Genomic DNA, 16423 nt, shown 5'->3' with positions numbered 1-16423 from the left:
AATGCATTCTTTACACTGAATCTTTACACCACTGATTTTTTCAGCCTTTTGATAGATTTAAAGAACACAAAACCTAACCAGAAAAAGTGTTACACATCTATTACTCTCAATGATAACATTTTAGAAGTTAATCTTTAAAATAAACAAACAAAACCAACACCACCAAAGCAAAAAAACCCTCACACCTGAACACTGTAACATGCAGAGATGTATTTGTATGAAACTACTGACTTACTGCATCACTCAGTACTTCACTATTCATGGGTAAGATGTGCTCAATGCGGACAAAAGGTAAAAGTGGAGACAGGATCTCCCTCAGCTCTTCAATGTCAAGATCTCTCCTCTTCACACCTCTTTTATTCACACTGTGAGCAGTACCACTGAGTAAATTAGGCTCTGTGGGAAGGAACAAGACATGCTAAGTTTTCATCAGAAAGTTTAGAGAGGATAGTGGGAGGTACAGGGCTTACCTTACAGGGGAGGTTAAAGGAAAGGAAGGAAAATTCTCATTTTGTATCAGTAGGGCTCATCAGCACTGTTCCACAAAACTAACAACTGAACAGGACACAGGGTGGTGGACTGGTCAAAGGTATAACTCCATGATTCTCGAGATCTTTTGCAACCTAAAGGATTCTACGATTCTACCTCACACCTTAAAATCTTATATGAATCATCCACAGAGACAGGTTCAGTTTATACCAGCACAGCTCATTGGCACAGCTGCCAGCTTCAAAGTGTAAGCCAGGCAGAAAATACAAACATAGCAATTGCCATAAACATTTGGAAAGCTCTATTAAGAGCTATGCCATGAAAGCAGTTGTACTTCCCTGCTAGCAGTTCCCCCCAAGGACTCTCCTGTAGCTCCTCTGCCTTTCCCCAGCAGTTTTCAAAGACACTTTCTATCAATTATGGTCTGAAGAGTCCTCAGGGATACATTATTCTAGCTTCCTTGTGTAACCCACATCAGTAACATGGTGTCAAGCCCTCTCAAATTGCTCTCATTGTCGCAGGACACCTATTTGTACCAGAAGTGGCAGCTTCCTGGAGACAGCAAGATGACCATGCAGTCCACGTGTGTATTTTAGGTACTGTACCCAACCAGAATTTGACTGACTAGCTTCCCTCTTTGAGGACACCTGTCAAACATACCCACCCTGCCTCAGTACATGCAGCTCAAGTTTTGGCCACTGCTCGTTATGTTCTCTAATGCTTTGTGACACCATCACACATTCAGAGCTGCAATACAAGGAGTGCCACTGAGGAATTTAAATGAAATTACTAGACTAGATCTGGCCCTAATCTGACCGAATTTGGCGTCGCCATTATTTCTGCTTTTGCTTATTGTGTTTTCTCTTGATCCCAGATAAGAGATGTGAGCTGTTTACTTAATGAATGCCAGAGCAAGAAGCTGTGCAGTGATCCCAAAGGAGCAGCTTCTGCCCCAGCCCAGGTCTGTTACTGTTTAACTGGCTCCATTAGGTTCTAATGTGTCCCAGGACAAACACTTGGGAAATACTGTTTTGCAAATAGGTAAATACTTAGGACACTAGAAACATATCCTTTAACTAACTTTTTGTTGCATTTCATAAAACATGTCCATGACAAAGCAGTAACAGTGGATTTCAGAAGCATGGGCAGCCTTCCCAAGGCAGTAGTTATACCAGCACTGCTCTGTTTTTACTCAGGCAGGTTCTTCCCTTTCTGCTCCTCTTGTGGCACTATGTGATTGACACTTTGTAGTGCGGATCAACTACAAGATTCTTGCATTTGTTATTTGGGACATACATGTTTAACCTACTGCCCATATCCAACACGAGTAAGATTGCCCTTGAAGTTAACACTGTAGCAATAATGTCATCTAGGCTCAGAAAAATACATTTACATCTACTTTAGTGAAAACACTGGTGCCCCTTGTTGGCTTGTTTCTCACTACCACAGATTCCTGTCAGAGACACACACTCAAACTGAAGTGAAAGGCTGACACAGTAAAATAAGAGTAAGACTACTGTGAGAAGCCTGCATAACAAGATACCCCAGGGGGTTTTTATTTGATGATTTAGTTACAAGAAAAATAATTCTGAGACAACAGGAAACCAACAAGATGTCAAAATCAGACAGTCACAGAGGTTGAAAGGGCCTCTAAAAGTCTGGTTCAGTCACCACCACTGTCCTCTTCCCACACCTCCCCAGGTAAGGTACAACACATTGCCCTTCACTGCATCCAGCTGGGCACCCTGTGCCAGGGTCTGACCACCTTCACAGTTTCTTGTACTTCAGCCTCACTGCCTCTCATCTTGTCCTGGGTGCCAAGAGAAAAGTGCTGCTCTATTTTCTTTGCTTCCTACCATTAGATATTTATAGACTTTGCTAAGATCCCCTCTAAGCCTTTTCTTCTTCAGGCTAACCAATCCCATCTCTCTGAAAATGCTGTGTTCTCATTTTAGATAACAAACCCTTTAAAGAAAGCAAGAGCATTTGCTGTGTTTTGACTATACTATGGACAAAGAAGAGTCAATTTCCCTAAGACTTACCAAATAGAACTGCCATCAATTTTGGTTTATTTGGTTTAGCACAGTTTAAAGGATCCTCACCTCGATCTGCTATCCTCTTCATCAACTGGTGCTCTCCCCATTTAATCAGATATTTAAGAATATCTTGTTCACTTGCCTGTAGAAAGAGCAAGCCAGTAATCTGTACATGCTTAATATCACATGCACACACACAAAAGAAAAAAAAAATCACAGGTCTTTTACAGGTCTAAAGAAACACAGTTGTACCATAGCATGATGTATTTGCCCTTTATGATCTGCTTACCACTTTCTCCTAATATTTTAAGCTGTACTACAGGTATATCACCATCATAATTTCTACATTCATATTACTTACTGAATCCCTACAAAGAGGAAGAAGTTTTGTACAGACAGAAAAATTTTATTTAGTATAGAAACTTACAGCTATAAAGTTTGAATTACTAAATTTAATTAAAAGGGCCAGTTCTACCTCTGGGTATTTCAACAAGCTTTTGTTTAACATTACAAATTCAGCAATATAAGCTGTCATGGAAGATCAACACTACTGTTAACTGTCATTTCTGAAATGCTTTAAGTTAACAAAACTTGAAAAAAAATCACTTTAAATAATCTCTAGCACTTAATCCTTTACAAAAAAGTAAGATTGAGATGAATGCATTTTAAAAAAAAAATCTAACAACCTTTAAGCTATTAAGGGGTGGTCATCATTATAAAGATATCTCCCCTGAAGAGCAATGGCAGCAAAAATCCAGTATCTTTCTGTTGGCCAGTACAGTTCTCTCTCCCTAAAACCACACAATCACTGAAGGCAAGTCACCAAAAAAAAAAAATTGTGCAATACTTGTCAGAGATGGTATTTTTCCCTCTCCATGAGAATAAATTGAGTTTTCTGAGCCATTTCTAGTTTATTAGCTCCCACTGCCCCAAATTAGCATGTGTCGTTAGAGCAAAACTACTCCCATCATGTAATTTTATAAATCTCTTAAACAGGCCAGGCAAATGTTAGATTCAGAAATGCTTTGTTTAAAATAATTTGCATGCATTTATGAACTATTATTAGACTTCTAAGCAACAGCATATACCACATTTGGGTTGTGTTACAAACCAAGAACAAAACAATTTTCTTAATCATTACTTCCATTTAATTTTTTACATATTCTAGAAGGAGTGCTTAGTGTGTAGAAGCCCTCTTCAGCCTACAATTTAAAATCCACTACTGCCAAGCATTTCCAATCATGGTAGAACACATCCTGCTAGTTCTAGCAGCTGTATTCTGCACTGCAGGTTACCTGTAGATAGTCAGACTGAATGGCTGTGAGCAGGTGGTCCTTGCTGAGTTCGTAGAAGACCTCTGAAGTCATGACCTGGGTAAACTCCTCACAGAGGAAATGCAGCGCCTGCCGATACACCCACTTGGAACCGTAGGGCTGGGAGCTCCACTTCAGAATGGCAATCAAGGTGTCCAGGGAGATGCTCTCAGCAATGATATCTTCACAACCTACCAAACAAGGGCAGCAATCAACAGTGTTGGTACAGAGGCACTTTGACCCTGAAGGAATAATACACATGGCTAAGTCTGTAGTAGAAAGGGTTATGTACACGCAGTGAGAGTAAAGACAGGTACCCTACAGATCAAGGCTGGAAACAAGATTGTATTTTGACCAGAAGTACAATAATTTTAAGTTTATGATTCCAACTATACAGTTGTTCATTTTTTAAAGGCACATGAAGCATCATGGCTGCTGGCACACCTGGATAAACAACTGGAAAGCTAGTTCAACCCAATCAGAACCCCCTCTGGTTATCTGAGTGTTTAACACATTTTAACATCGAGAATTTGAGTCACTATTGCTCACAGCAGATTCCAGAAACCCATGAACTGTAACAAAGGTATCACTTGGCTCATGGGCCCTCCTGAGACAGACCATGCAGAGGAGAAGAAACATAAGCTGTAACAGTGCTGGTACTCAGCTACTCAGTACAGGATGAGGGCAGCAAAGCATCATTTTCTGACTCAGAAAAGGCAGGAAGCAGTGGATGGCTGCTCCAGGCCACCATGATGGCCACAGTATCCAACAAGGCACAGAGGGTGTCAGGACAGGGAGCACATTCTCTGACAGGGAAGCAGATTTATGGAGAGACTGCTACAGTTTCTTCCTACCCATTGCTTTATTAGGATTTACTCTTTCACAGGGTACACATCTTCTGAAGGACAGAGAGCATAGTTAAAACTCCTGAAGGGAAATGGAGCTGATTTGGAAGAAATGAGGGAAGACATGCTGTGGGAGGGCTGAAAACGTGGGAACTTGGGACTAAGGGGTTAAGACAGATGATACCACAACATTGATAACTTGGAGTCTCCAATAGCACTCTGTTGATTTCATTTGTACATCTGGTTTAGCATGAAGACAGCAATTTAAAGAAAAAAATTCTCAGAATTATACATTCCAGTCTCAACCCACTACAGCCACAAAATTACAGTTGTGTTTATGCCTATAAGAGGAGCCTAGAGAGTTCAGAGCTACATGTCTACACTGCAATTTTACTTCTGATACGTCATCATTTTTCTCTCAGTTTCAAAGATGGCTAAAAACTAAACTTTGTAGTTTAGGGATGTGTATCACATTACTGAGCTCTTGAAATAAGTTGAGTAAAAAAGTGTTTAGTACAGTAATCTCAGCCCTAGTCAAGGCAAAGACAGGTCTCCTGATGCTACATATTTTGGTATTGGCTGCATACAGATAAAACACACTAGCAACAATTAAGAGAAATGAAAGAAAAATCTTACTTTTCTACATAGGGCAGCATACAGAATATATGAATATATACAGAATATATGTTCATTCCATTTCCATCATAATAATGTGAAAACTATGGAGTAGGTAGTAACAAGTGAACACGCTTCTTCAAGTAGAAGGGAACCTGTCAAAGGAGCTACTACTTAGAAGTAAAGTCACTAAATTGGGAATTTAAACAGGAGGGTTAAGAAGGTAGTAGAAAACAACAGTTTAAACATGAGATTGGTCATAAATTTACCTGTCCTATTAGACACACATATTTGTACCCAATACTGTAACAACCACCATGTGGTAATTTTAAGAAGAATATTCTACCACTAAAATTTTCTAAACTTTTCAGGAATATGCCTGAATGTAAACACAATTTTGGACATAATCTTTATTAAATTCCTAAAGCAATTTATAAGAGTAATGTCTGTCCCCCAACAGTAATGCATTTTACACCAGTTCATATTTAAACCAAACTTTCCTTAACAAGCAGCTGGATGATTTTTCTTCACATGTGATTCACCTAAGAAAAGGAAGACTGAATGCAGCCACTGACAGAAGGGCTACCCAAAGCACACACATCTGTGACCCCTGCAGCACATGCACAGTGCATCTCTAGACAGACTCTCCATTTGCTTCTGACAAAGGGGTGAGTGGTGAGTCATGTTTCAACACAACTGCTTTGTCCTTCACCATTTTCATACTGAAATAGTATGGCACTTCCCAGAGCCACCAATCTCCATGAGGTTACACATTATCATTACTCCTGCTAGTAACAACAGATGCCTCATTATAGATACTGACCTCTAACCTGCATGGCAAGCACTGGCCTTAAGCGAGCAGGGCACAGGCAACAAAGCTGGGTTGGAAGCACTTGGAACATCACTCCAGTCGTCACCAGTACAGGTAAGAGCGGATGATGAGAACTGTTCTGAAATACGTTCCCTGGGCTGAGGTACAGGTTAGTGAAACTGACCCCTCTAGTAGGGGGAATTCCCCAGATTCCTAAAGGATGAAATCTTAAGTCTTAAAAAGTTCTGGTCAAGAGTCTGAGAAACAGCCTTAAACAAACAAACAGTAAGCAACTAAACCATCCAAAACCCAACTTATCATCAAAAAAAGCTCAAAATACTTCAGCATATGTCAGAAACATAGAGTAAATAAAGTCTGAAGCTTTCCCCTTCAGGATCCATTTTTACCCAAACAGCAAAAGGCTGACATTGCATTTAACTTTGTCATGTGAGTCTCTCTCAGCTTTCCTTTTGGGGCTCAAGAAAGGAAAATGTTAAGTTAGCAGCAAACCTGGCACATGAATGAAAGCGGTGACTAGTTGCAATTTGCTTAAGAGAGGAGTTTGACTCCCATGAATAAGAAACAAAATAGTTTGAAACCATTATTTAGGGTCATCTGCACTCAGCCCTCCCCTGCTAAATCCTAACACAATTTTTTGCATGCAATTATTCTGCTTGCATGCAAGCTGACTTCAGCAGAAACTGCATTCCCCTGAACTCTAAACATCACACAAAAGGACTGCTCCATTTCAAAGGCAGTAAACCCACACACTGAAATCAGTCACCAGGAAACTCAGACTACAAGAGCAGAGCCTTATCTCAAAATTAATGCCATTCCTAGAATTTCATCTGACATTTACTTTTGAAGTAAAGATGCCTGCCCCCTGAAAAGACACCAGAAATGCAGTTCCAAAGATCTGAGCAACACCAATTTATAGAAACAGTGCATAAGCTCAGTCTCAATTCTTCTGTCAAGTTCAATTATGCACAACTAACAATAATATGACATCAGGTGAAAAGCTCACTAAGGACGACTAGCAAATGAAAGTCTTCTTCCCAAGTAATTTTAGCAATGGGTCAGAAGTGTGGGATTATTAAAAGTATTTCTTCTGAAGTAAGCATACGGTAATGATTAAAGCATTTTTTGAGCTTTTAAATAAATTGGGGCAACCCAATTCTAGCTATGGAAGGAATCCAATTTCCTTTCTTCTTTGGCAGAGGTTTTTTCTGCTTTAACAATCAGCCACTTGGCAAAAAAAGTAGTCATCTAATAGCCACAATACTGCTCTTCACAGTGGAATAGAGCACTTTTTCCTGTGAATATTATTTTTTAATACTCAGGCAGTAACAACCTTCCCAAGATCCATTTGCAGCGCCCCACAAGCTTCTGCGACCATTACTATCCTTCAGAGATTCAACCTGGAATCTACAAAAGGGAAAGATATCACATTTTGCACAAATTATGCTATTCCATGCGCTCCCTTTGCTGGATGCCAATGGAGCCTTCCTACCATCAGGCCCTGGCCACTTCCACAGTTCTCTCCCAAATGCAGCCCCACAGTCCTTCCAGACAGAAACAGCTTGAGCCCATGTTTAGCATTCTAGCTAGTGGCTTGGGATCAGGACAGCTGACAGACCTACTGAAGACAAGTCAACTGCCTTCAACAATTAGCAAAAGTGGCAGTAAGGCAACCTTCTATTACAAAACTATTAGCTTGATTTAACTCATTCTGTAGTGAAGACTTTCCCCCTAAACTTGTGCACACCAGTGAAGCCAATGAAAGAAAAGTAGTAAGAATTAATCTTAACACTGAACTGAAATCTGGAAGACATTCAGTTTTTTTTAAGTTTGTCACATTAGGAGAGACCATGCTGGCAATTACAGGAACCATAGTTTTTGAATTTTTTTTGAATATTCTTGCCAAGAGTAAACTCAACACCTAAAACAAAAGCGAAGCAAAGCAAAAAGTCAGAAATTGAGGGGTTTTTTTGTCAAGCTTACTTTAGAAAACTTCTTTGAATTGGGAGACAGAAAAGGTTCTCAGGCAAAACTATTTCATAAGGTCCCAGTACCCAAAAGCCTATCACAGCAAAACATTCTGTACCACCACGTCAGTGGGACTACTCCTGACAGTGGTAACAGGGCCAAGATGCAGTAGAGGATTCATATATGCAATACAGCTATCTAATAAAAGGAATATACCTGAAATCAAACTTTCCTGCCACAGCAGGGCAGTCCAGTAAGACTGGAAGTGGGGAGTATTTTAACAATGTCTGATGAACAGGACTAGGGAACTGATTTCATTTTAGTAACTGTACTACAGAAGAGCAAGGGATAAGCGACATTAAACCAAATCTTTGTGAATCAATGTGTTAAAATAATTGTACCAGTACAGTTGAGAGAGAGCAGCAAGGTAGCATGAAGACAGAAAAACTGTAGCAGAGGGCAGAAACAGGCAGGCAGAAACATCCCACTAAGGGATGTGCTCCAACCTCCTGGAGAGGGCTCCGGTGCCCACAGCCTCTGTGAAAGCCCTGAGGACTTTCACTTCTGACAGTAAAAATTACCAGAGCACCCCTAAGAGCAGTGACAGTCCTATTAGGTACAAATGGGTGTCAGTATGATCAGCTCTAGTGACCAGATATGTTTGCTGATTAGTTCATTTACTCAAATTAGTTCATTGAAAGATTCACTTCAGTTTCTCTTGAAAGATAAGCGACAATCCTCAGCAAAAACAAATCAAGATGAAGGCAGAGGAAATTCTAGATAAAGGTTTACTTGGATGGTAAAATTCATTGCACATACTCATCACTGTCTTCACCACAGGGAGATTACCTATTAAATCACAATAGTCAGAAAAAGGAGTATCACTGTGTTAGGAATGGAAATAGTCAAAGCTGAATCATCTGCTGAAACTGAAGAAAAATTACAACATCTGGATACTTAGAAAGGTCCCTGAAGACAAATCAAACTAAAATCTGTTAAAAATAAAAACAGCTGATCAGAAGCTCTAAAATTCATCAATTTCACTTGACACTCAGTTACAAACACCCAGGCAAAACTGAGTGGAAGTGAGAAAAATGAACTGGAAACAGAGCCCAGACTTAACATAATAAGCCCAAAATATTTTCCACGAAACCAGGGAGACAAGGCTTCGCAAGTTTGCAATTGGCCAGCAGGAGTGAACTGAAACAAAAAACTTCTGTCGAGGGTGTGGAAATCTAGAGAAGAAACTTAAGACATGAGCTACTGCAAAAGCCAGCTGATGGGATCGGTCAGTACTTGGGGAGAACTGGACACCTGCTGCACCACAGAGTGGAAAAACACTGCCAGAGATCCAAGCTAAGAGATGTCAGGAGACCTGCCTGCTCAGCGACCTCCAACACCTACACAATGCTGTCTCTTCCCCATCCCTCTGCATAACACCTAGAAGTCAGATGTCTGAGTGACAGCTTCCAGCATGGAAGCCTCCTAGCTGTGAAATCAGGGAATAAGATGGACACTACTGAAATTAAGATCTCCCATGTACCTCATGTTAAGCATCATGTAAGTGAGGACAAGATGCTACAATTAAATCAGAAGCAAGAACAGTGGTCATGACTAAAGCACATCTTTAAGTGATCTCAGTCACATGCAGGCATATAGTTTTTCCCTGAGCAAATAAGCTTCCTTTTAATTTTGGTTATAAGATTATACCAGAACAGCTCTTCCATGTCTGCACAGTACTAGTGACCTAAACATGAACTCTGCAAATTAAGTATGAAACTATTAGATTCTGATTCCACTGGCATATACAGATCTACACAGTGCTTACTACTTTCTCCTGTAGCTAGGGAATGCAGCACCAATTTGTAAAATCCTAATTAGGTGACGTTAACATCTAGAATTTCAATATCTGAAGGAGTGCCAAACCTACATTTTCTAGTATTTGATAATTTAATAGATTTCAGCACTTGCTGATTTTACTGCATTTCTCCCCTGTGTGTAACAACAGCCCCACCCCTCAATCACACTACTTTTGCAGTCAGAAAGGGATTTACTATGTAAAGAAGAAAACCTCTGAATGCCACTACATCCCTGTACCAGCCCCAAAACACTACAGCTGCAGTTCATCCAGAGGGCCACCAACACTGAGCCTGCACTGCTGCACTCCTGGGCTCCAGCCACTCAAGTGTGCTGCTGAAGTGCAAGCCCAGTGCACTCCTGCTGCTGCCTGTCTTATTACTCTCCTAGAGGTAGTACTGGGGGACAACTTCCAGGAAAAAGTAGAGATCTTGTTACCACTGACTCATGGAATATCCATTGCAGAGCAGCACCGTTCTGTAGCGCGTTACTGAAAAGAGTGCCAGTTTAGGACATGCTGATCCAAGTGAGCTCAACTTAAAGCCAGCAGAAACAAACTCAACACCAAATAAAATATCAGGTAATTTTTCAGTATTTACTAACATATAGATAGGAAAATGGCTTATATTTTCTACGTTTACATAAGTTTCTCTTTAAAGTTCTCTATCTGTCATTGCTTTTCTGCTTTGCTATAACTGACACGGCTACATCAGAGCACCTCCAGATCACAGTTGCTCCAGCTTAGGTTTCCAATCTGAGGAAAAGAATTGCACCCTGCTCATTTATGAAACAGTGCATAATTATTCAGTGTCTCACTGAGGGTTTAATTCACTATTTAATTCTCTCATTAGTATTCCCTGACCACGTTAAATCCTTTTAGCACACATCAAAATTGAGAAACTCCATCACCTCTTTAATTTCAACTCATTTTCCTTCCCGGCTTTCAGCTGATCTACCGAGTTGTTCTCAAGTACAATTACCTTTTGCATATCATATAGAAATTAACTTAATACTATAGTTCAACCACGGTAAAACTTCTTGCCCCTTCTGAAACATACTGAGAAGGAAACAAGAGAAATAAGAAATATGCAGACAGAGAAGAGAGGATCTGAAGGAGTACCATGATGTTGATCAAAGTACTGGAGAACTTAGCCTATGAGGAAAAGACTGAAGAAGTTAGGTCTCTTCTCCCTCAAGAACTGAAGGCTCAGGGGACCTTGTCACAGTATTCCCAGACCTTGAGATACTGTAGGGCAGCTGTAAGGAGGACAGAGGTTCTCTTCTCTTCTCTAAAGAAGCCACATGAAGGGGCAGCAGGTGTAAATTGCACTGGAAAACATCTCAACAAAAAATGTTTTTGCGATGAGAACAATCACTTCACCAGGACAATCTCCCCAAGGACACATCACTGGTGGTTTTCAAGAAGTGACTGGACAGAATGCTGGACAATCTCACCTAAGCTCACTTTCTCATTTGGATAGGTTGGATCCCATGATCTTTTGAAGCCCCTTCTAACCTGGGCTGCTCTGTGATCAGATGATTCTGAGCCTAAGAACAGCCCAATTGCATCCTGCAGCATGTTGCCTCAGAAAACACATCCACTTTGATCTGGGCCAGTTTTATTGCAGTACAATTATTTCAGCTTTCAGCACAATCTGAAAATTAGTTTCCTAATGGCAAACTCCACATGAGCTACAGTAGTTCTATTAGTTTCTCATATCCTTATCACTCTCAGTTTCATGTAACTATTAGGAGAACTCATTAAAAATATGACCTCTTCCTGCAGCGCTTATACCGCCCTTTCCTGTCCACTCTTTATCAAGTTTCCTATTTTACTCAGAACTACTTTATAGCTTGCAATATAAGGTTTCAATCTTGTCAAACTTAATTGACAGCTAGGAGTTATGGATGTACAGACCTACTGTAAAAAGTTATTTTTATTAAAAAAATTAATTTAAACAAATTATGTTGCTGATGTATCAGTGAGTTCAATTTTCCCTCTCAGCTCAAAAGTAAAATTCTTATTCCCCATCAGCAAGGCCTGAAGCAATTCTCATACTTAATTATACATCATATGGCCACAAAATAGCTCAAACACCAACAGACAAAACTTCAGGCAAAGCTCCTGCCACCACAAGAAGCACCACTAGTGCACTGATCAGGGCTTGTACACCTCACCTGAGACTGCAGTAATTCAGGTCAGGAGGTTGTATGTAATCAAGATTTGACTGATCTTCAGAAATAACGGAAGAAGTAAAACTTTCTAAGCTTTACGTCTGAATATACTGACTGACCCTGCCTTCAGCTCTGTTCATAGACAGGCAGACATTAAAGACCTAAGACTACTGCAATTAAGCTGTTCAAGTTTTCCTTCCAACAGCAAGACTGCGGGGTTGGTGTCTTTGACATAAACCACAGAAACAGTAATTCACATTTTAGCACCCTGTTAGCATATAGGGACACTTCTTAACAAGTCTAAATATTTCCTCCTCTTAGCAATGATATCTCTGTAGTTTACACCCAGAAAATGGATTACAGAAAGCAGATAAGCATTAGAAATCTCAAGACCAGTTATACATACTAGATAAAATTAACATGCTTCGCATGCTTCAACGATGATGCGCCATACAATTTAATCTCTAGCATGGCATTTCTTCTGTCCCTAGAAAATAGATGCATTACTGACAATTTACAGATGGAAAACAAATTCCATTTCTAAAGGAACTGTCAGCCACAGACAGCTGACAATAAGCATCCCTACACTGCAAAATTGCTAAAACTTGTTCTAATAAGGTCATATATTCTGCAACGAGGACAGTATTACATACCTTGTGCAAGCATGTTAAATTCCAAGAACAGTGCTATGTGATAAAGCTCCATGGCTTCTTCAGCCCTAGTCATGTTTAATTTTCCTGCTACAAGAGCCTGAACTTCACTTAAACTGCCCACTGAAGGACTGGAGTGCAAAACGGAGAGGTCTACCACATCTGTATACATACAGTTCAAAATGACCTTAGCATATTTTTTTGGTATGATAGATTCATCCAATATAATTCTAGTTGGAGTCCGTAGAGTTCGGTCTGTGATTTCTTCACCAGTTCGTATCCTTCTCTGCAGCAAGTGACGGAAAAAGGGAGATCGTGACGAAATAATAGCTTTGTGAGCTCTGAGCTCTTCATCTAGACAGTTCTGACTTCCACCAAAAGTTTCAACCAAGTCAGAGTTGGATGAAAAGCTAAGAACCACATCGTAGTAGCACATATAATCAAACAGGGCGCGCATGTCAACATCTAAGGAATTCGGTGTTCCAAATTCTTCGCTAAGCTGCACAAGAATATCAACATTTTGGAATCTCGAATCCTCCATTCCAAACTCGCCCGTATAAAGGTAGTGTAACAAAGCAGAAAACATAGGCATATCTATGCCAGCTGTGTTAATATCCATTATTATTTCTGCCCCATACTCTGGTGAGGAAGAAAGCAGAGTCTTAAAAAATGGACATCTTGCCGCCAATATCGCACGATGCACAGGAAAACAAGTTTCTTGAAATATTAAGTCTACATCGGTACAATATTTGTATTGATAAAGTTCAGCCATGTCTTTTTGTAGCGTCCTGGCTTCTGGTCTTGCCAAATTAGCTTGTAGATAAAGTTCCTTTAAGGCTGATGTTCCTTCGTATTCTTCTACTAACGCATTAACATCTCTGACATCCCAGCCTGAGAGGAGCTCGCGCATCTGCTTGGCATGGTCAGCAGATCGGCTCGATTTCCGCCGCTTAATGAATTTCTTTTTGAGGGTGGCAAGGCCAGAGGTTTTCTTTTTCTTGTCTTGTGGTTTCTCGTGGCCATGGTCAAGGCTATACAGCTTTGATTCACAGCCAAAACCTTGATGAGAGTAGGATGATGTCCCTAAAGGCAAAAAGAAAAATTGAACACATTTATTCTTTAAATTTAAAAGGAAGGTCCATAACACCTAAATACTCCATCAATGACTCTGCAAGTTATACTACAGTTCTTCCTTCTCCTCACATCAGATAATTTAACAACTGAAAACCTGACTGAAGCCTTTTCTGGCCATTAAGAAATAAGCCTTTTATACTTGCATCTACAAAGTTTGTAGTTTGCTGGGTTTCAGGATATTTTGGTTTGGTTTTTAATTTTTTTTTTCTTGGTTGGGTTTTTTAAAAAAATATATTCAATTTTAAGAACCAAGCAGTGCCAGTTGATGTAGCTCTATAGCATATGGTACACTTCTCTAAGCAGGAAGAGAATACTGCAGTTGTAACATTAAAAGTGTAATTATATTAACTTTTTCTAAGCCTAATATCTCAGTGAAATACTCACAATTCCCGTTTCAAAATGTTTTCAAATTCTGTTCTAGCATTAAGTGTCACTAAAACAATAGACACATACCTGGTATCAGATAGCTACAGTCACAACAAAAAAAGAGAATACAGTACCAAAACACTCAGGGATTATTTTCAGAGATAATCCAGCAAGAAAAGCAAAAATCCTGTCATGCAATAATCAAGTAATGCCAAAGTTAAATACATAAAATGGGCTCCTTTCTGCAGAACTACAAATACTCATTTGTGCATACACACCATTAGAAACAATATGGAGAATGGAAGCTTTACTGTATTATTGAAGATCTCATTTGAACAAAGCATTTTACAACTAAAGTATATATATAAATTATTTCTTCTCAAAAATAATTTATAGGGAAATCTAGTAGGAACTCATACTGATAGCAGTTCAGTGAGGAGAAAAGGAATTAGAATCTGCATTTCAACAAGTAATCAAAAACCAAAGTAGTGTTAAAAAAAACAAACAAAAAAAGAAGTTAAAAAACCATAGCTTTAATGTGAGAGTCAGGCTTCTGTTTAAGGGTTATTTTCTAATTTAAGTTTATTTACAGAGCTTTCCCTCTAAGCCAGATGGTGAAGAATCTCAGACATGGCAAGAAAAGAGAAAAGGAAGTACACAAACCAAACTCCCACTTCTGGACTGAAGAAGAATGAGAAGAAAATATGAAAATATTTGCAAATGCTACACAAATCAATAACAATCACAGGTTCATCTGAAATAGTATTTGTCTGTTTTCTGTCAGGAATAGTTCATGTTTCTGTTAGTACACTTGTGCAGCTTCACTGCTTGTTGCCTTTTTTTTAATCTTCCAAAGCCCATCCTAGAAGCAGAACTTTTGCGGCCTTTTACAACATGTTCTATCACTGCAATCTCACAGCTCCACCTGTAACAGGCAGATTCACTGTGATGCTGTTTTCTGATGCTGTTTGACAGTGATGTTATGGCCAAGTCTGACAAAACACAGGGCATTTAATTACCATGTAATTTCAAGTATTTCTTGAACTTTGAAAGACACAGGAGTAAGTGAAAGCTGTATTTGAGACTAAGGCAGCTGTAGCAACCTAACAGCTTGTCAATTGTTTCATTGTTTAAGCCTCAATAACTGAGTAAACTTACACAGTGGCTTTTATGTCAAGCTAATTAAAACTCCCACAAACAATGCAATGCAGTGGTTTTATGATTCTTCTATTAGTAAAAACTTTGAGAAAGAACTTTGCTTTATTTGAGGAAAGACATCTAACCATTTTATCCAAGTTTAAAATTTGCTTGATCAGGCAACATGTTATTAATAATACTGAAATTTCAAGAAGTGAAAAGAATATCAATTTTAACAGAAATAGCAGGACTAACTCAAGACAACTTCAACAAAGAGGTTGTGCTGCAAAATCCACCATAAAAATTCCTTCCACATGCCATACTAGATACGACAATGGAAAAGTAGAGCTTCAGCCTCCTGCTGATAGAGACAAGCGTAGAATTTCTCCTTCATTTAAAGAGGTACATTTCACAATAGAAGTATAACTACACTATGGTCACTCTATAATGACAGATTCTCTTTCCAGAGAACATGCCAGCTCATTTCTGTTTGAAGTACCTTGGATTCTAATGGCAAATTTGAGTGCAGAACATTCTCTAACGTTCCACTAGAGAAAAACTAGGACACGGCAAGTCTCAATTTCCTTCTTCCCTAAAGGCTGCTGTGAGGTATTACTTGCACATGAATCACCACAAAATACTAAAACGCCACTCAAACCTTTGTGTACCCTGAGCTACTTACAAGATTTAACTTTGGATGTACTGCAAACAGCGCTATTAACCCTTACAAACAGATGAAGCACTGCTACAAAAGCACCACAATACAACTGCTTTTTGTAAGAAACAGAGATGCACCATCATAACATCTCTGGGTTCACAACAGCTGGTGGCTCCATACCCCTCAAAGAAAGAATCTGGAAGACAATGTTGTGGGCTGCCTGTATTCCTTCATAAGGTAGCAGTATTAAAAGTAGGAAAAAAATTAATTATTCCTCAGCACTATACTGAAAGGTAGCAATCTATTAAATGCTGTTCAAAAGCAATTGCTAATTCGTGCCCCTAGACATAC

The 16423-nt window shown here is 39.4% G+C and overlaps 1 protein-coding gene across 3 annotated transcripts in view; it reads right to left on the bottom strand.

Moving 5' to 3' along the window:
- The window catches only part of BTBD7 (BTB domain containing 7), a 50993-nt gene that overhangs the window by 13163 nt on the left and 21407 nt on the right, over window positions 1-16423 (bottom strand). For all 3 annotated transcript variants that reach the window (XM_084207596.1, XM_084207598.1, XM_084207597.1), the window contains 4 exons: window positions 12781-13860; window positions 3821-4029; window positions 2592-2667; window positions 236-396 (listed from right to left, as the gene is read on the bottom strand). In XM_084207596.1, coding sequence (XP_084063722.1) covers window positions 236-396; window positions 2592-2667; window positions 3821-4029; window positions 12781-13860 — 1526 coding nt within the window. The remainder of the gene's footprint in view (window positions 1-235; window positions 397-2591; window positions 2668-3820; window positions 4030-12780; window positions 13861-16423) is intronic.

Source organism: Fringilla coelebs (genome assembly GCF_963513975.1).
Source record: "Fringilla coelebs genome assembly, chromosome: 6".
NCBI lineage: Eukaryota > Metazoa > Chordata > Aves > Passeriformes > Fringillidae > Fringilla > Fringilla coelebs.
This window is presented reverse-complemented; position numbering and strand designations above follow the sequence as displayed.